The following is a 21,573-nucleotide window of genomic DNA, read 5'->3' on the forward strand; positions in this document are numbered from 1 at the left end:
CCCCGTGGGAACGTCTCCGAGAGAAACGAAGGTCGCGCTGTGGCCTGGAAGCAGAAATCCCAAGGCCAGCAGAGTCAGTGCGTGCACTTGGCAGCGTATGCCATGTGTGGCAGATGTGTACCATGAAATGGAAACAAGCTGTTGTCTGGCCTCTGTGCTGTTTTTATCATGTTACCCCGCAGACGGTAAAGTGTGAGGACGGCCGTGGCTCACACACTGGTTCGCCTCTTTTCCAAGAGGCGAGTGATGGAGCCCAGCACCTCCTGGGCTGGGATGTGTTATTTCGTAAAGGCCAGGCCATCACAGGTCGGGAGGGAGGGCGGTGGCGGCAGGGAGGGCAGGGCAGTAGCCGATGTCGCAGGCAGAGGCCTGCACAGTGGCTTGTGGGCCAGCCCCAGCGAGGATCGCTTCGCAGAACATGCCCGCAGACCGCCAGCTCAGAAGCATGTTCATAGCCGGTGCTGAACTAAGGGGCCTGCATTAAACAGAGCAAAGATTCCTTTCCAAAGGACATCTTGGGACCTTCTACGGGCCAGTATGTATAGACTAAGCAGTGCTTCCCAAATGCATTTGGCAACCTCACCTTTCATTTATCAGAGGTCCCGAAAAGCCAACATTGTTTATCAAATGCTTTGGGGTCAAATTCCTGTAGAGCAGTGTCCCTCAGGGGTTATCACCCCCCTGGGGGCTGGGCTGAAACAATCCAAGGGGATTGCAAAAGCATAAACCTACATTGCATCTTGGATTGTGGGCTAGTTTATCAATGTTTTCAATTGTGGGAGGGCAGGGTAGTGGTGGTTAGTACTGAGTAAATCTTTCTCTTTTTCTGAAAAGGGGACAGTAGGCCCCGATGTTTGAGAATTTGGGCTATCACATGTAGAGTGAGTTAATGAAATGTTTTGCTCTATGGGCCCAGAATGATGTCATAAATGGTCAATGACCCTTGGCCGAAGAAAGGTTCCCCACCCCTGTTTAAACTTTTATTTTTACTCAGCTCAGAAAATAATGAAAAACTCAATTATGTGTCCCTGCTTTTTAAGAATCATCAGTTACATGACTAGAATAGAGTCCTTTCTAGCCTGCTTCTTGTTTTGTTTGCTTTGACGTGCTTCGGACATACCTTCTTCCAATCTTGGGTGGTTTAGATCTATTTAGTTTGTGAATAATGTTTTCCATAGTTCCTACATGGCAAAGCCAAGCCTCCTGAGAAGACACTTCAAGTCGTCATTTTTCTAGGGTGCTTTCCAAGGATGAACATACATATGAGAATTTTACATCGCAAAACAGTGAACCTCGAAAGCGTCTGGATGGACAGGAGGTGTGCCTTGACTTTGTCATGGGGAAGAAGGCCTTGAGGAAAAAGATGCATGATAAATAGATTCTTAGGCAGATGACGTTCAGGAAAGGGAACATATAAAGGCCAAGGACCTAGGAAAGCCCTGCCCAGGGGAGCTTTTTTTTTTTAAGGAGGTTGGGTGGTACCCCCTCATCCATAGAGTGAAGATTGCCTCTCTAGAAGATAAAGAAATCCGTATGTCCTGTAGTGGGACACTCCCCAAACTAAAGTGAGTGAGCTAAATGGGCTAGCCAAATGACCTGCCTGGTGGGGGAAAGGATGCTACACAAGAGGCAGTGTCTCTGCTTCTCAGTGGAAATCATCCTGCCATTGGGATCCATAATGGAATTTCTATTCATCAGCAAATGCTGAACATACATGCTTTGTGTTTTGACACAGGAAAAAGATCTTCATGTACTTTTCTCTCACTTTGTACCTAATTCCTTTTGGTTATTGGACACGCCTCATTTCCTGTATAAACTTACGCCATTAAAAAAAGGCAGTAAATTATTATATTACTCATTCTGTGAAACATACACACTCTCCTGTCAGACAATAGGTACCTAAAAGTGCATTTATTTCCCATACGGGCACTTGTGCTATGCAAAATATATTACGCTTTAAATTTCATACTGTACTTACTCCTTGGTATCTTTAATACTGGCAACTGGCAGATTGATTTGAAGCCATGGATACTTGTTAGAAGTAACCTTGGGCTTTAGCTAGCTCAGCCCCTTTGTCTTGTAGGAGAAATCAAGTGCTGCTCTAGGTAAAGTAATGCAGGCTCCCCATGAGATTTTTAAACAAAAACTAAGGCTCAGTGGGATATGTCTCCCCTTCAATTTCCCTACTTCCTTCAACTTAAAAATATGATCATGGACAAAATGGTCTCTCTAAAATGGCAATGATAGTTATTGTGTTGCTTCAGAAAAATGTCCTGAAGCTCTAGTGTGATCAGGGGTGTTGTATATGCTAACACCCGGGGTGCTGCTGCTCTAGTTCTTATTGTCGTTGTTGATGCTAAGTATGACAAGTCGTAGTAGAGTTGTTGTTGTGAGGCGCCATCAGTAGGTCCCATCTCAGAGTGACCCTATGTACAACAGCAAAACATTGCCTGGTGCAGCCCCCGCAAAATGGCACAGGGGCCATAGCTGACCTCCTATGTGTACCGAAGGACAAGAAGAATTCATCTAGACCAGCCCAAGGCTAATGGCCACAAGGGGGAGATGAGACATGTCTCCATCACCCACATCTCCTTCCCTCTTTCTGACACCAACTCTTCCTCCTCCAACACTCTACTTCTCTGATGGTTCAGTAACTCATTGCAATGACCACACAAAACTCACAGACAATACTCGTGATTATGGGAGTTTATTAGAGAGGTTAGCAGGTTACCACAAGTCAGTATTATAAAACACCGATACGATCTTTAATCCTCAGCAGCACCTCTTCTCAACCAGCAGCTGAATCCTCCTCTCTGGTCCTTAGCCTCTCAGTCTTAGGGTCCTTTGGCTTCTGCCTCTGTCCATGGGCCTGGTAGCTCGCCTCCTGCTCTGCCTCACCAGTCTCAGCATTTCAGTGCTGCTCCTCTGCTCTGTCTCACGGTCTTCTTGCCACAGCTTTTGATTTTGAAGTAGTATGGGCTCCACCACTTCAGGCAGGTGTTTTGAGTATGCCCCTTTGGTGGCTCTTCTTCCTTGATGGTCCTAAAAATTCTCTCTCTCTCTCTCTCTCTCTCTCTCTCTCTCTCTCTCTCTCTCTCTCTCTCCCCCTCTCTCTCCTTCTCTCTCCCTCTCTCCCCCTCCCTCTCCCGCTCTCTCTGCTTCTTAGATGGCTCTCTGAGACACAAAAGGATGGCAACCAAAGCTGACTTTCACTCTATTATTGCTTCACACACCTTATTTGCATAGTCCCATCCACTCATTTGGTGGGCGTTACAGAAACCTGGATAGAAGAACCATATTCAGAGATTTCACTTCACCCCAGACATACTCCCAATTGTTATATTTGAGTCCATTGTTGGCCAGTCCCTGTCTCAGTCCATCTCACTGAGGGTCTTTCTGAACTTTTCTACTGCCCCCCACTTTGCCAAGCATGATGTTCTTTTCTGGGGATTGATCTTTCCCAATGGCACGTCCAAAGTAAGTTAGATAAAATCTAACCATCCTTGTGTTGAAGGCGCATTCTTGCTGTATTTCTTTCAAAGCAGATTTGTTTTTTGTTATGACAGTCCCTGTACTTTCAATATCCATTGTCAAACTTTCATAATCAATGATAATACCATGGCTTGGCATAGGTACACCTTAGTCCTCAAAGCGACATCCTTGCTCTTCAGCATTTTAAAGAGTCTTGTGTGCATATGTACCTGGTGTGATGCATTTTTAAAAAATCTCTTGACTGCTGCTTCAGGAGCATTAACTGTTGATCTGAGCAAAATTAAATCCTTAAGAACTTCAGTCTTTTCTCCATTTATCATGATATTGTGAGGGTTTAGGTTTTCTTTGCATGGATTTGTGTTCCATTCTGAAGGCCGTAGTCGTTGATCGTCATCAGTAAGTGCTTCGAGACTTCTTGGCTTTCAGAAAATGAGGTGGCATCATCTCTAAATCTACTTAAGTAAGAGACGTCTCGGGATCTACTTTCTGAAAGCTGCAACCCACTCTAAGAGAGCATGTGAAGATCGATCTATGAGTTTGCTCCTTGCGTCTGCTGCCGCTTCTAAAATCCCGGCTAGACGCTTGCACAGCCACTCGTGGAGATATGGGGGTAGGTGCCTGGCTCTTTTCAAATGCTAGATCTCCCAGCATTCTTCAGCTCCGTCATTTAGGCCTTATACAGTACCAGCACAGTCTGTCAAAGGAAAGAATCCTACCGTTTTCCAGAAAAGTTAAAGGGTCTACAGAGAAAGGACAGTGAACAAATTCATGTGATTATCCATTTGTTTTTTAAACCAAGGACTAAAATAATTTTGATTTAATTAGAATGCACTAAAGAAGATTTACTGACCTTGTAATGTTGTGAGATTCTGAAAAACAATTATTTTGGATCTTCACAAGTTATTTGTAAAATTTGTAATCGAGTCAGAAGTATTTATTTGAGGTTTAAAATGAAACTAGCCTTAGGATTTGAAGTCGGGATAAAATTCTAATTCTCAGTTTGCCAGCCATGCACTAGCCAGTTCCTAAACCTGATAGAGTTTTTTCCTAGTGGACTCAGTGAACTTCAGGTTATCTTCGTACAGTAGCATCAGTTTAGCCTGTGTTTTGTTCTTGATGTATTTGTGAGTATCTGATTTCCTTCATTATATTTAGAAAGATCTTAAAAGTGCTTCACTATCTCAGTAAGTCATTTATATAACCAATTAATTCAAAACAGACTATTGCACATTTTCCTATTTCTGGGGGTTTAAATGCAAAATAATGGAGGATGTGGTTTAAAATACACAAACACACGCACGTGTGCATGCTATAATTTACCTATCCACATGCTTGTCCTTTCCAGCAACAAGGCGTGGAAGAGAAGAATGGAGTAGTCGAACAATAGAGACTGACTGTTGATTTTTAGACTTCGCATATAAGCAAGTTCTCAGCTTATCAATAGATAGCCAAAGTTCAATTTTCAATGAATGGTTGCAACTCAGAACATGATTTGTCACAGAAATGATATTATAAATCAGTGATTTTCAACTTTTCTTAATAGAGTCCATTAAATGAATGCCATCTTATCATAGAATTTGAAACATTAGAAGGGACTGCTTCGCTTTAAGCAGCTAGCCCGGTGGCATATCGTGGCTTACTCATTGGCATATTAATAGCAGGGTCAGCAGCTCTGTGGGGGAATGATGAGGACTTCTACAGTCTCAGAAACCCACAGGAGCAGTTCAACTCTGACCTGTCAAGTGGCTATGAGTTGACATTGACCTGATGGCAGTGAGTTTGGATTATTTCGAGCAGGGCTGCAGGTTGCCCAGGGCACCACAGAACAGGGCTGCCCATCATATTACATCTGTACCTGATGAATCATATCAGGATCCTGATCAGTTATTACAGTGCTGGGACTCGGTGTCTTATTGGGTTTCTAGCAGTGCTTTCTGGTTTTCTTGAGACTAAGACACAGTCTGTGGGACAACTAGGAAATGTCCTAAGTTCAAGTGGATAAAACCCCCTCAGTTCCTCTCTGTAGTCAATGTCCACCTCCATCTGCTTGTCCTCCTGACAACTTCACGTCAACATGGTCCCTCATATCTTACAAGCTCACACTTTTGCCCAACGCAGTTCTCAATGGGGGCTCTACTGACATTTTTGGGGAGACAACTGTCAGTGGTCTAACCCACATATTTAATGTGTAGTGTTCCTGGTGATTTCCCAACTCCCAGAGACCTGTAGGTAAGAAGTACATCCCTCCTGGAGGACCACCAGCAACTGTCCCTGAGTGCTAAGAAAAAGGCAGTCTAACTTAGAATACTTTTGTGTGTGTGTGTGTGTGTGTATATATATTTCTGTGTTAGAAGACAATGTTTCATGTACATGTACCTGGTGAGGATATGCAAACAGGTTCAATATCATTACCCATCAAGGAATGCAAATTAAAACCCCCAAATGATTGAAATTTAAAAGACATACGGTAAGTTAAGTTGGCATGTGTATGGCACAACTGGTCATGGGCGTGTCAGCTGGCAGAACTACTTTGGACAACTGTTAGGCGATGTGTTGAAGTAAACATGGGCCTTCTCTGGTGACCCACATTATCTCCTAGGTCCATACGCAAAAGAAATGAATACTCAGATCTACCAAAAGACATGTCACACAGCATTGCGCAAAATAGCCCGATACTGGAAGCTTAAATGTCTATCAGCAGTCAAGTAGATTAACTTTAATATGCTCACACAATGAAACAAAATAAAGCAGTAAGACATAATGAACTGCCTATGCACACAACAACTTTGATGAATCTCACAGGCATAATAATAAGGAGCCCTTTAAATGATATACATCAAATTCATATAGATCGCATATCTCCATTTATAGAAAGTTCAACAGCCTGCAAGGCTAAGCAATGGTGCTGGGACTCAGAACCTTTTCAGGGGAGGCATGGAGACTACAAAAGGACACACAGGAGCCTTCTGAAATGTTGGAACTACTTCAAATGGAGATCTAGTGTAGCACCCCTGAAAGCACATATGTATGTGTTTATGAATCATGCATGCCTTTGTACACCTAAGATTGATATACCTTACTGTATATAAATTAAAAGAGAAATTATAGAAATTTGGGTACATTTCTAATTTTGGACCATTGTAAACATGAAAAAATCAATTGAGACAGTCGAAGGAAACAGGACTGTTTTGAAAGGTCTGAGAGTATGTTCTGGTCATGCTGTCGGTTCTTGGGGCCAGAATGAGGGAAGTGGTCTTGACACAAGGTGGTTGGAAGAGGTGGTAGGAAGAGTTACGGGGTTTCCCTTTCTCGTGGATTTTCAGTTCCTTCTTGTCTGTACCACTTGTTCCTTCGAAAAGTCAGAACTCCTGTCCTCCCTCCCTTTGGCTTTGTGGTTGAGACAATGGGTGCCTTTGAGTATACAAAGGAGAGGGAGAGGTTTAAAGTGGAAATGTACTTGCAGTGGGGAAACCACCTTAATTTGGCAATGACAGCGAGGCTGAGATGTAGCTGTTATAGAAAGCCCCAGACAAGGACCACGAAATGTACAGAGGTGCAGTCCATGATCAGGACGGCATACCTGCCATGAGAGGAAGGAAACATGTGTAATAGCCAGACCTTAGTGGGGGGTGAAGAGGAGCAGCAGATTGGAAATTCTTTCGAGCCTTTTGACCACCACTGGCTGGTCGCCCACACTTGGGTTTGAGTCGCGACGTATGATAGGGGCTTCTCTGGTACCATATGAGCCTCACTTGACTTGTCACCCCTCCTGGTCTTTCCTGGTGGTTTTCCTACGTGGAATGAGTTCAGGAGAAGATGACAGCACAACATGTGCTCTGGGGAGGAATCATCTGGTCAGGTGCTGGACCATAAGCTGTGCCAAGCCTAGTCTAGCTGTACCAATGTCCAACCGAATTCAGGCTAGACCGGTGATGAATTTATTCAGCTAATGAATCTGTTGTCATGTAAATGTGGCTGAGAACATCATTGTTTTTCATTGAAATTATGATTGTGGCTTGGATAAGAGGTGTTGATACAAGTCTATCAATCTAGGACATGAAATAGAAACCGATATTGATTTATTGAGGACTGTGTTCGCCTTTGAGGAATCATGGTGGCATAGTGGTTTGCGTGTTAAGCTGCGAACCTCAAGGTCTGAAGTTCAAATCTGCCAGCAGCTAAGTGGGTAAATCCTCTCCTGAGGATTTATAGTCTCAGAAACTCTAGGAAGCAGCTCTATTCTGTCCTGCAGGGTCACCGTGAGTCAGAATTGACTCTCTGGCAGTGGGCATTTGTTTGTTTAGGGCCTTTGCCTTATATATGAAGTTGTTATTACAAGTGTATTGCCATTATTTAAAACTTGGAAAAATAATGCTTTAGGGTTTTCAGAAAAGTTGTGGAAGAATTAGCGATTAGAGGAAGTAAATCTTACCTGAAATCGGAACACTAATAGACAGTCTGTTAACTCTGAGGCTTCAGAGGCTGATTAGACTATAAATGAGTACTCACTTTTCATTGATAACTCAACCCATTGTTTTTCATTTTCAATTAGTCACATTTGAGGAGCCAATGTCTATATCACCTTCCTTTTTGAAATCTCACATTTTTAATATTTCCTTTTCACAATCATGTTGTGTCATGGATCATTAGATACAGATGGGTCTTTTGTAATTACCTTAGTGTGGCAAAAACATATATAACGTGTCGGATGTGTCAGTTCAGTAGAGTTCGGTGACTTTGATTGTCTTCCTCTTGTTGTGTAGAGAGCATGGCTGTTTGCTGATACCCCTCACAACAAGTATCCCACGTGACCTTGAAGTGTAAAAGTGACCTCTGCCACCCATGACCTCCCTCCCCAACCCCCTTTTTCTCTTTCCTCAGATGAGAAGCCCCTTGCTTATCTTGGACTCCTTCTCCTACTTTGTGGTGCTGTTTTGGCCAAACACCATGTTTGGCCAAATGGATCGACTATGCGTTGTATTCTTAAAATAAATATCTGGCCAGTGCTTTCTTGACTCTTCCCCAACTTTGACTGTCACCAACCTGGTTGTGTTCCATCTCTTACTACATTGCTGTTTCTAGCAAACTTCGCCTCTCTCTCACCCAGCCATCTGCTGGCCAGATGGGTTTTCCTGCAGCTTGCCTTTGATTGCATCTGGGGCTTTTTTATTTTTGGTTTTTCTTTTTCTCATGAACCTTTGGTACAGCTCCATGTTCTTAATGAAATTGATTCCAACCCTAACCTGGTTTAACCAACCTACCTTCCTCCCAGCTCTGGTTCCACCTTTTTACCTGCCAGCAGTTGTTTGCCTCACACTGTCATGAGGCCCTCCCTCTCACTAGTTTCTGTTTTCATGACCCAGTGTACCCCCACATAGATAATTCCCTGCCTACTCCCTAACCTCACCCTACCCCACCCTACCCCACCCCCGCCATCCTGCTCCTCCCCAAGCTTCCAGCTCCTCCTGCTTGACACCGTGATGCCAGCCCCAAGGTGTGTGCCTTGTGTGACTTGTTTCTGAGCACTGCAGTCCCCCCGTACCTTAACTGACTCCAGTGACTCTCACTGTCACATGGGTAACCTTGTCATTTAACTTCCTTAACTGTGGTATCCTGAACTGCTTTTCCTTTCCTTAATTTTTCACCTATTTGGATGTGTAGCTAGACTACACATACATGTATCTGGCCAGTGGGAGTGTGCAGGCCTTGCCCGTGTGCTCCCAAACGCCTGGCACACACTGCTGTTGCTATTTGATGTCAAACTGGCTGACGCCTGGGGACTTCGTGCACAAGGTGACAGGACACAGCCCCTTGATCCCCCGCCTTCCTGGGTGACTGCACTTCAGCCCTTTGTGATCCACAGGGTCTAACTGGGCTGATAGTTTGGATGCAAATCATCAGACCTTTCTTCCTAGTCTGGAAGCTCCATTGAAATCGGTTTACCTGGTAACCACATGCAAGCCTCCACTGACAGCCAGGTGTTTCCTGTGAAACAGGTCTGCTGTCTGGAAGGTGAGAAGGCCACCAGTGAATCACTGTTGCCCCCCAGAATCCACCAACACTGTTTCGTTGTTCGTAAATCCCGAGCACATAGAACAGAACCTGACACATAGGGGATATGTGACAAATATTTATTATGTACGTTATAGACATCCTTTAAAGGTTTATCGGTTCTGGTTTTAGTCATGTGTGCCTCCTGCAATACGCCTTCGAGCATCTTTTGTTTATTATTACCACGAGGTAAATATAGTTGTAGAGAGTGAGTGTACTTAATAGCCAGGGCGTATTCAATAAGGCTCATCTCCCTCTTGTAACGCCATTGTGTTTCCTTGCAGATATTAATGAGTGCCAGCTACAAGGTGTGTGCCCCAATGGTGAGTGTTTGAATACCATGGGCAGCTACAGATGCACCTGCAAAATGGGCTTTGGGCCGGATCCTACCTTTTCAAGTTGCATCCGTAAGTAATATTCACTTTTTGTTTCTCTCTTGGATCAGAAGCCTTAGGGGGTTCATCCCCCAAACAGGAACGATGCAGACGATCCTCATGAACTGATGTGAAAAGAGTGAGGAGACTAGTCTGACACTGTAAAATAAGTCTGTATTATGGAAACCTGCCCAAAAGGCATCTTTATTATAATCAGAAAAATGGGACAGTGAAAACTTGGGTAGAATTCAAGTATACCGAGGTAACATGCTTCAATGAAAAGAAAAGATTTCATGAAAAGTAGCGTATCAACCCCTTGCAGCACATGGAGAGGATAGAGGATCCACTCTTCAGAAGGGCTTTAAGGCTTCTTTAAGCAGTGGTAACTTTTGCTCTGGCTCCTGTCTTTAATTACTCCAAATTCTGAGTCACTGGAATGTGACTGAATGATGTTTCACTGTGTTTTCTCAGTGGGAAATAGTTACCAAGCCCTTCGATCCCACATTTGCTCATTCAGTTCTAATTTAAAATATTCTAGCCTATGATCTTCAAAAAACCTCTGAGATTCTCCATAAATTATAACTTTTGCCTTACAAATGCTGTATCTAAGCTTTTAAGAATTGTCATTACACATTGCAAGGAAAAATCCTCTATCAAACCACACATGTTAACTTTGGTTTGGAAAATAAACTGTCACCAAAGATATCATTCCCCCGACACACACACACACACACACACACACACACACACAAATCTTGTGCAAATAGTACAAATCACATGCTTATTTGAGGTGTATGTATGTGAGGTATAAGGTTCTTGATCGTGTAGTATGTAAGGCTAGCTTATTTTCCGTCACATAGGCTCATGACTATAAATGTAAGAAAACACCTGGCAGATTTTTAATATTCTCTAATTAGAGCTTTACAGTTTTAAACACATTTCTGGTGGGAATTGGTGAAGATCATTTAAAAAATAATCCTGGCTTAGTTTCTGACCTGCCACGGGTTTGTTTCTTACTTGTGGGTTCGGAATGTGGCTTTGCTCTACGTTAGACTGCATTTATCTTGTCCCCACATTACTTACCTTTGCTGTGTGATCGAGCCACGCTCTCCAAGAGGTTACTACGATCCTTTCTTCTTAACCACGCATAGCCCTTCAGCTGTGTGGCGTAAGCTGATAGGCACGGAGATGATAAAATACAGACATAGCAGAATAAAACAGTCTCGTTTGTTAATTTAAATGAGTTTGTTGGATCTTTTGGAACGGGTACTAATTGCTACTATTTTTCTTTTAAAACTGCCAAATGCAGACTAGGAAATTTCGCACGTAAGTTCTCTTCCATGCCCTTTTTATAAACAGTTCTAATCACAAGACAGGCAGAGCCCTGATTACAGTGCTCTTTCGTGGGGCAGTGTGACATTATGTTTACATGCGAGGTGCATTTGAAAATTAGTACATTTGAAAATTGGTGCAAGGATTTGGGAATGTCCAACCTAAAATCATACTTTTGACAATAGCCAGATAATTTTGGCATAATATCTGGCTGACTTGAGTTACCAGAGTACTTATTTTTAATAGTTTTACTATTGAAATATAAAAGATTATCACACATGTGCCTAATTGTTGGGAGTATTTTTCCTGTGTAAATAATTTGATTTATAATCTTGTTAAAATAATTACATTGAAGGTTACAGATTGGACAAACCATACAGGCTGCTCACACAATGTTTTATTAAACTTAGACTATCTCCAATGTCTAGAGTTAAGGGCAGACATCCAGGTTTTAATAAGATTGCAGAAATCTGCCAATAAGATTTTTGAAACATTTGCACATTTCCTCAGCATTTATTTTTCTTGTCATTGCCCAGATAATGCCAAACGTATTAAGCAACCACCCAATCTTATTTGAAAAGTAAATAAATCAATTTTACGGTTCAGCTACAAAGGCTGCAGTGATAAGCATTATCATTTGGTGCTGGTTAGATGACCCAGTCTGAAGGCAGCAGCTCAAACCTGGGCGCATGGCCAGCGTTGAGTGGGCAGATTGAGTCCTCTTTCCTTTAGATGTAACCATCTGTAAAATCCCAAAGCTATGTAGAGTTTCTTTAGGACTCGGGCCGGTCCAGTTCGACCCGATAGAGAACTGTGCTTTGGGGGACAGATTGGGGCATGCACACAGGTGGGTAGGCTCCGGGGGAGGCGGTGTTCATGGAATAGGGAAGGCGAGCAGCCTGATCTGTGGGACCCTGGTTGTCACAGGAGAAGTAGAAGAAGTCGAGTTGACGCTGACTCAGGTTGGCTCCTGCATTTCAGAGTGGAAGGGTGCCCCACGGGCTTTCGGTGGGTGTCCCTGGGCCTTTGTTGGCCACCTTTCAGTCAGCAGCTGCGAATGGTCCCCATTTGCCCCGCACCAGGGCTCCCGAGGGATACTCGGACTGCAGACTTTGCCGTGCAGCTGATGACCTCCGGTGACCTCCATTACAAGAGAGAACTGCCCCTCCACCCCCCACCCCCCACCCCGTGAGTTCAGGAGAGGAACTCTTTACATGAGTCGAAAGCCCCATCTTTCTCCCTTGGAGCAAACGGGGACTTCGGCCTGCTGAGCTTTGGGTTCCCGGCTTAGGTACAAAGATCACACACGCAAAATTAGACACCGAGCAAATAGTCTTTGGTAAGATGACTCCTTGGGCGCTATGACAGCAGCAGGAGCATGCAAGCACATCTGCTCCCAGGCAGCCTTCTTTTGGGGGGCCTCTTAGGCATCCAGGGCGGGGCGGCCTCTGGGAGCGCCGAGAAGCACACTTGGCCAGGGCTGGGGAGCAGCGGGGAGCCCTCGCGGTTCTGAACACCCGCAGCGTTGCCACCATTTTCACTTGCTCTCCCTGCCAAGTCACCCACGCTGCAAAGACCGAGGTTGCAGGGCTGGTGCTCCCAGCCTCTGGCTTTTCTGTCTGTGCCTTGGGATGCAGCAGCACCACTTTGCAAGTCTTCTGTCTCTGTTGCGAAGAAAGAGCTGGTCTGTCACAGCTGAGAAAAATGACAATGACCTCTGCAGAGTAGCAAGCCTTTTCTGGCTTTCGGTAGGACAATTACTTTTCCTTGGGAATTCAAGAGCACCGGATTGGGAGCTGGGAGGGTGGGTGCCTGTGTCCCAGAGAAAAGGCCCAGATAAATAGTTTTGCGCCAGAACTTTTTATCTTTTCTGGTTTCTTGATCCCTGAACAAGGAGCTAATTGACGGACACAGAGGGTTAGAAAAGATGGGTAGGAATGTGGGCCATGGGTAGGGGAGCCCCACGATGTAGGGCACATCCATTCTAAGCCAGTTTTATGTATGTGCTTTTATTTTTAATTCTACCAGTCTCCTCACATGAGTTATATTCTTATTCCATACATTGGAAGATTGAGCCTAGGAATCGAAGTAGCTTTTCAAAATCACACAAACGAGTCACTGAGAGCGGAGCTGTCTACTGGGATTCTGCCTCCAGATGCAGGGTTCTGCTCTGTCACAAAAAGCAATCTACAGCCTGTGGGCCACATCTGATCCACGATGCATTTTTATCCATAAAGGTTTATTGGTGGAGCACAGGCAAGCTCATTGATGACATACTGTCTACAGTTCCATTCTTGCTACAAGGGCAGGATTGAATAGCTAGCAGAGATCGTTTGCTCTCTTTATAGAAGCAGATAGTACTTACCAAACTTTATAGGAAAAATTTAGTAACCAAATGGTATCCCCTGGGGCTTTCTGTAATGCTGACCCTCTATATTCTGCATCTCTGCGGTCTAGTATCACAGTCACTGCCCACAGGTAGCTATTTGCAATGTGCCTAACATGACTGAGATACGAAATTTATTTCATTTAAATGAAATCTTAGTAGCAGCATGTGCCTGGTGCCTAAAGTATAGGAAAGCATGGTTCTAAATCACATTTTACAAAGTAAAATGAGTGAATTTCTACATCTAGTAGACACCCAACAATGCTAATAACTATGGTAATTTGGGGTTGTGCACCTAGTACATGGTCAACAGTGCGATAAGCACTTTGGGTGATCACATCTAATCTTTTCAAGATTGCCATTCGCTTTGTGTTGCTACTCTTCTACTCTATTTATTTAACGATTCTATGCACATACAATTCTTGAACCAGACAATCCCAGGATTTAAATCTATTAAAAGGAGTTGTGCAGTCATCACCACAGTCAATTCTAGAATAGTTTCTTCATTTTTGTACTCATTGTTAGCTCCCCATTTCCCCCAGTATTCTTATATTTTAGAATTAAAATGAAATTAAATTAAAATTTAAAAAATCACAAATAAAAACAAACCCCAAACTCACTGCCATCACGTGAGTACCGATGAATGGTGACCCCGTAGAGCAGTGTGGAACTGCTTGTGAGTTTCTGAGACTGTAAGTCTTTGGAGTCAACTGGGCAGTTAGAACATGATCAGAGCAAATCAGGACTGAAAGACAGTGGACTTATTAGTGACCCTATTAGCCAATAGTGTTCCTCTATTATTCCAAATTTCTAGTCACGGTTTGATGTGCTTTGGGACCCTCCAGAATTTATGGAGAATATTTGGGGTAGGAAATTATGGGGAGGGGGGCAGGGATAAAAACCATTGAAAATAGAAACCTCTCAGAGTGAGATGGTTAGGAAATGTAGCTTGCTAGACATCTACTTTCCTTTCCAGGCAATTGCATGCCGGAGATGGTGTGTTTTTCTCTGTGCCTTAGATTTCAACAACCAGAGATTCGTTTTAATTAGGGATCCGCTTCTTAAACATCTCCGCTCACATTCATGGGAATCCCTTATGCACTGGATGGGTGATTTGAAGTGTGGATTTAATTTGGGGAACAGGCGCAGTAACTGATTTCGAATTGGACTCATTGAGGGGAGCAGGTTGAGGACTAGGGGGGTGCTGGCTACAAGAGTGATTGGAGAGGTGCACACAAGGAGGGGGGTGACGGAGTGGGAGGGAGCCACAGTGACTGCCAATGGCCAGGACCTGAGATAACACTTTGCTCTGCTATGTAGAACCTTGCTCCTGGGACATAGAACTAACACTAATGCGATTAGTGTTATAATTAATTCCCGCCAAGTAGAAAGCAGGCTCTTGTGGATTGATCTGACATCGTTTCTATGGAGATAATGTGTTGTACGTTCCAAACAATCAGTTTGGAAAGGACCCTTTGGAGCCAAACCCACTTGTGAGCTGATTATACGTCTTCCTAAGATTACACAGCATCCAGACACAGGCACATGCCGTATGAGTGATGCTCTGTTAGGTCAGGGACTTCCGAACCCTTGAGGATAATAACAATGCTCTTAAATTTTATTTTAATCTTGCCTGACTTGTGCAGACTCTGGAGAGCCGGTGGATGGGAGGGGCAACGACTCAATCCTCCGACTTCTGGATTAGGACACTCTTCAGGGAGCTCTGGGCTGAGCTGCTCTTAGCACAGCCATTGCTCATGAAGGGCTCTCCTTTCAGTTCCCCACCCTGTCCCTGCTTCACCTATGGGCTCAGGCGCTGAACATCCTTTGTAAAGAAAAAGTTGCCATGGAGTTGATGCTGTCTAAGGAGTTTTCAATGGCTGAGTTTTGGGGAATATATTGACAGACCTTTATTCCCCCTGAGGTGGCTCTGGGTGATGTCATCCTCTAGCTTTTTGGTTAGCAACTGAACACTGAAGCGTTCGCATTGTTGAAATGGGACCGAGCGAGGTCCAGGTGTCCTGGGGAGTGTGGGGCGGTCTGTTTTACCATCAATGAGAGTAGCTGCTGCAGGATGCTTCTGATTCCTATACTCCGTAATCGACTCCACAAGGCAACAGGTGTTACCATGTGCTTTGTGTTGACTTGCATGTGTTTTGCATATGTTGTCCTTAATCTGCGTCCTTGAGCCTGTCCTTTGATAATCGAGGCTCATTGAGGTCATGTGAGTGTCCCTGGTGTGTATTACTGGCAGGTGACAGATCCATAATTGGAACCCAGGCCTGTCAAGTTCTAAGTGTTTTCTCTCTCCACTGTGCACCAGTATTTTAAGGTAACTGGTTTGCATCTGCCAGCATCTAGCTGAGGTATCCCTCCTATGGGAGGAATGAAAATTAATATCCAAGCAAAAGTGTAGGAAGGTATTGTAGGGGGGTGGGCAAGAGAAGAACCTCACTTGGATACTGACAGACAGATAGCTTTGGTTGGAGTGGAAGAAGGGACCCAGAGGGGCCTCTTCTAACTTGGCCTGCTTCTGCAATGATGCGGGTCTGGCTCTGGCCTTCCCACATTTGTGTGACGAAGTGACGTTCTTGAAGACAGTGCATCCTTCTATCACCATATTTGGCTGTGTGCTCAGTGGGAGTGTCTAAGTCATAGATTAATGAACTCACATATTCTCTGGAGTCACTGGGTGGTGCAACGGTCTGCTTAACATGCTCAGCTGCTAACTAAAAGGTCGGAGGTTAGTGTTCACCTAGAGGTGCCTCGGAAGAAAGGCCTGGTGGTCCACTTCTGAAAAATCTGTCCCTGAAAAACCCTGGGGAACACAGTTCTATAACACGTGTGGGATCACCCTAAGTCAGAATCGCCTCGATGACGACTTGCCTGGTAAATCTCCTGGATCTCTAGTACAGGGATCAGGATTAGGGCTTAGACGTCTCATGACTGTGGCCTCGTGCGCTTCTTCAGTGCTCTCTGAGAGGTGAAGCACGGCACAGGTTCCTGCTCCCGGGTGCTGGCTGGGTAGATGAGGGACCTGTGTGCTGAGACGCTGCAAGTCAGAAGCTGCTTCCTGCCCAGTTCCAACGCCGTTCACTGGCCTCAAGGCCTTCAAGTGACAAGAGTAGCTACTGATGTGTAGCCTCCCCGGTGGCATAGACCATGTTCTCTCCCGATCTTATAGCAGAGGATGGTTATCCACCAGCTCCCATCCTGCAGCGCCCTCTCAGGGCTTATCAAGAGAAAGCAAACAAGGGGGAGGGGATGACTTTGATCAAGAGTGACTATTTTATTTTAAGTTTATTTTATTTAAGTTTATTTTATTTAAGTTTATTTGTGTAGACGGAGTTATTTTTCCTGAAAACATTTCTCTACCGTTAGGCACACAGACTGAATTTAGTGTTTGCGAAAATGGAAGAAGGGTCCCACCGGTGGGGGCACTATCCCTGTCAGGAGACAGGTTGCTCTGAAAAATAGCTGAACCTAGAAAGGCGACCCCACGTCTAGGCAGATTTATTCCAAAGGGTGGTCTCTGGCCCAGACTTGACACCAAGATTACGCTTGACTGTTACGTGCAAAGTGGATCTGTGTCCGTTTCTCGTGTGACATCAGGCCTTATCTCTCTGCTTCAGCGGACCCCCCTGTGATTTCTGAAGAGAAAGGGCCCTGTTACCGACTGGTCAGCAACGGAAGGCAGTGTATGCACCCTCTGTCTGTTCACCTCACCAAGCAGCTCTGCTGCTGTAGCGTGGGCAAGGCCTGGGGCCCCCACTGTGAGAAATGTCCCCTCCTGGGCACAGGTAAGACGCACAAACAGGCTCGCAGGGGGACATTGGCGACCCGGGCGCGGTTTGCTTTCTGACGTGAAGGTGATGTTTTAATAGCACAGTGTGTTCTCATCCCATTCAAAGCAATTCTAACATACAAGGTTGAGCCCCTGAGAAAAAGTCATAGGCAAATACATTTTCTCCTGTCCGGGCAGCGTCAGACTCCCCAGGAATGTGAAAAGCCAGCACAATGAGCCTCAGTTGCTAGGTCTCTCGGCCTCCTGGTTACAAGTGTGGCGAGAACAGCAGGCTCTGCAGGCTTTGACTCTCCTGGTGGCGGCTCATCCTTTAGACTCATCCTTTAGACTATCGCAAGGCCTTGTGTCCTTTGGCCCATTCGCTCACTTGGGCCACCTGTGCTACCCGGGTCCCTGGTGAACACCATGCTGAAGTGTGTTCCGTTGGCGTCAGAGAACACCGTAGTCATGCTTGAACGTACGGAGCCTGCCCACTCCTTGATAAACGTCCATGGGGAGATGGATATTAAAAAGATGATTCTTTTTCTTCACTCTGGGGGCTAATTGCCTCGTGGCCCAAGTGGGTGAATCAGGACCTCACCCCCACCACTGAGTCACCCACTTCTCCAGCCAGGTGAGGCAGGGCTGAGCAGACAAAAGGCAGCGCATCGTACCATGCACACACTGGGCATGAGCTCAGCAGAGGGAGTTGCCTTACACTCACTGATGTAGAGCAGGCCTAGAAATATCAATTAATGTATTCCATCAGGGTCCTCTTACCTGGGCAGTACATCCACTCTCAGAGTGCCCATTTGTGTCCTGTAGCAACGGAGCAGGCAGGGGTTAGATGCAAGTGTCCTGGTCTACATTTGTTGGTGGTTGGCATCAGAAAGAACTGGCAAGGTACAGTCAACTACAACGCTGGGGTTGCATTGGTAGACTGGGTGAATTCAGGAAGACCCCCAGGTAATACCCTCTTGGGGGATCGAATAGATGTGTTCTTAAAGTCAAGCTAAATCAAACGATATGCGTGATTCATTGGCACATTTCATGCGCCTTGTCAAACCCTTTACATGATGATACATCAGAATGGCGAATGAAAACAAAGCCACTGATGCTGAGCCACTTGTGACGCGTGGCGTCGCTCATCGGACGGAGTGGAACGGTCCCGTAATGTTGCCTAGGCTGTAAATCTTGATGGGACACGCTGCCCATCTTTCTCCCAGGAATTGCGAATGAGTATCAAACCGCAACCTTTCGGGCAGCAGCTGAGTGCATTTGGGGGCACTCTGCCCCCAAATTGAAAAGTTGAATTTGAAAATAATATCAAGGACAACATTTGAAGCTTCACCAAATTTTGTTTATATGAAGTTTTAAGGAAATTAAATACTTAACCCAAATACTTCAATATTTGGTAGAGGAACACATTTTCTTTTGGAATATCTGCTCTCGATTCAGAATCGCCTTTTCCAATGTAAGAATGAAGTTCCATCCTAGGTGATCTTTGGAAAAGCCATACTTCAGCACGTTTTAAGGAAGATTTTAGAGTTTTAATTTTATTAAAAGGTAATTTTTAGCTCCAGGCCACTCAGTAGGAGAACACTTGTTCAGTGGAAATGAGAAACGACTTAGGCTGCTTTCCAATATGAAGTGGAAATAACAGCGTTGGCCCTACGCTGCCTGGTGGCCATATTGGGTTAACGTGCTCCCCCCCCACACACACCACCCTCAAAGGAGTTCATTGGAGTTTTTCTGTTCCACCTCACGCCGCTGCCCCATCTTTGTCCTTTCCGTTGCTCATGAATGGGGATTAGTCAGGCAGGGATCTGGCTCCAGAGCACAGACTAGCTCCTCGCTCTCTCAGTGAATACACCAGCCAGCACGGTGCTCGCTAGCCCTCCTGCCCCCTGAACACAACTGCATCCTCATTTGGCATGGTTTTCTTTCTTGGTTTCTGCCTCCTACCTCTTTAGCGGTTTCCTTTCTTTTGATTGCTGCTTCCTCTTCTGAGACCATCTCTTCAAAAACTCGTTCCCTGGACCCCTTCCTCACCAAAAGCCCTAAGTCAGTGGGTCCACACTGTTCTGGCTGCACCCCCTTGGCTTCTTCCACTACAAGAAACCGTGACTCTCTCGGCACCTCATTTCCCTGAATCGCGAGCAGTGTTGCTTTTATTTCCCTTTTAATGCGCTCGTCTTTGCTTTCTCGCTAGTCTTCTTAGCTCAGAGAAGAGTTACTGAATTCCGTGTCGATCACTCATGAATGAATCCCAAAGCTGGAGGAAAAGGAGACAGCCTGATTATTTGTTGTTGATATTAAACATATAGCATATGATGTATATAGTATGTAAAATATCTCTTCTAGTAGAATGTGTCCTAATATACATATAATGTAACATACAAGGGTAAGTCAAAAAGTATTGCCTTTGGGGTTCCAGTTCATATGTGCACAGGTTGACTCCGAAGAAAGTGGGTTTAAACATGTCTCTGTCATCAGTGAGTGAGTGGCTGCAGACGCGTTTGCTCGGTCTTAAACTTTGTCTTAGTCTCTGGGGACTTTTTTTTTTTTTTAAAGAAAAGATTCTTTTTGTGCGAGGGGAAAGGATTTTTTTGAAGGTGGGCTAATATAAAAATTTTAACAAACGTTAAGTAGGCATCTTCCCCAACCCCTGATTAAGGGAATGTTGCCCCATATGAACAGCAGTTTCTAGAAGGATCATGAGATGAGCCTAGCCTCAGTGGATGGAGAGCATGGAATTACCCCTGACGGGGCAGCTCCCCCTTCGTTCAGCTTTCTCTGTTTTAAGGGAACATCTTAACCGCAGCAAGCTTCTGGTGTGGAGGTCCCAAAAGTGTTGCAGGAGCTGATCTTTTCCAGTTAAACGAGTGGAATTTAAGGCAAGAATAAAGCGAACGAAGATGATGTTATGGGCCATACAATAATTGGATTTCACCAATGTAATCCAGAGAGCACAGTCTAGTCTGAATGGCGGTTTACCAGAATCTCCCGGGTGAGTGAAATCCTAGGCAGAGAAGGCCGCTCGGGAAATGCGGCAGCTGAATGTTGGGATCTTGCACCGCACAGGACAGGAGGGTTAGGAAGACGTCTTTAGGAAGCTGAAGACTGCCTTGGTGAGGAAATCTCCGACCATCGCACGGGAAAGTATGGAACCATCCCCGGTAGCGAGGACTTCACAGGAGAATTTCACTGTGACGCCTGGCCACGTGCAGCCCACGGCCTTGACCTGGTGCTTTCGACTGCCTTTGTTCCCACAATTCAAAGACCAATGAAAAGGACTATCATTTGAATCCCTTGAGGGTCATGGGTGTTGCTTTGACATGTCATAAATCGAAAAGCATAGAACTCTTTGGAGAAGGGCGAGCGAGATGAAAAGTCCATGGTCAGAAATGCAGAGACTTAGAAATGGAGGCTATGTCAAGGGATAGTGTCTTCACATTTGGATATATTTGTTTAATAAAAGTTTCAAAAATTTTGTAGCAATACTCTTTGACTTATCCTAATATGATGAAATATATACTATAAGATCTTCTAATTGGTTGCTGATATATTAACATGTTACACAAAAAAATATCTATAAACCTCTTAAGTGGCATGGGTAAGAAATTAAATGAGAAATGTTTAGTAAGAAAGGATTGTTTTTGCTTTTGCTATAAATCCTAAAGTTTAACAGCTATGTAAGCCTATTTGCATCTGTTTTGAAGTGTTTGAATGTAACTATGTAAGTGATGATTTATTAATAGATATTCAGCATGATATTTTCCTCTGTATAAGCTTTGCATGTTTAGATTTTTAAAAGGAATATTTTCCCATCCCAAATCTAGCTGCTTTTAAGGAAATCTGTCCTGGTGGAATGGGTTATACAGTTTCTGGCGTTCATAGGCGCAGACCAATCCATCACCATGTAGGTAAAGGACCTGTATTTGTCAAGCCAAAGAACACTCAACCTGTTGCTAAAAGTACTCATCCTCCACCTCTCCCAGCAAAGGAAGAGCCAGTGGAGGCCCTGACCTACTCCCGGGAACACAGGCCAGGAGTGGCGGAGCCCGCAGGTGAGATTGGGAAGGGGTCGTGAACTCTGGCTCTCGATGCCTGTGCTTTGCTTGCTCAGTCTGCGCCTTTCTAGAAGTGGGTTT

At 44.7% G+C, this 21,573-nt stretch overlaps 1 protein-coding gene across 10 annotated transcripts in view; it reads left to right on the plus strand.

The window, feature by feature from the left end:
• LTBP1 (latent transforming growth factor beta binding protein 1) overlaps positions 1-21,573 on the plus strand; it is a 436,575-nt gene that overhangs the window by 276,498 nt on the left and 138,504 nt on the right. For 6 of the 10 annotated variants that reach the window (XM_075536011.1, XM_075536010.1, XM_075536008.1 and 3 more), the window contains 3 exons: positions 9,828-9,950; positions 17,268-17,435; positions 21,262-21,489. In XM_075536011.1, coding sequence (XP_075392126.1) covers positions 9,828-9,950; positions 17,268-17,435; positions 21,262-21,489 — 519 coding nt within the window. The remainder of the gene's footprint in view (positions 1-9,827; positions 9,951-17,267; positions 17,436-21,261; positions 21,490-21,573) is intronic. The other 4 variants (XM_075536012.1, XM_075536013.1, XM_075536018.1 and 1 more) reach the window with 2 other exon arrangements.

The sequence above is a fragment of the Tenrec ecaudatus genome, chromosome 17, assembly GCF_050624435.1.
Source record: "Tenrec ecaudatus isolate mTenEca1 chromosome 17, mTenEca1.hap1, whole genome shotgun sequence".
Classification (NCBI taxonomy): Eukaryota; Metazoa; Chordata; class Mammalia; order Afrosoricida; family Tenrecidae; genus Tenrec; species Tenrec ecaudatus.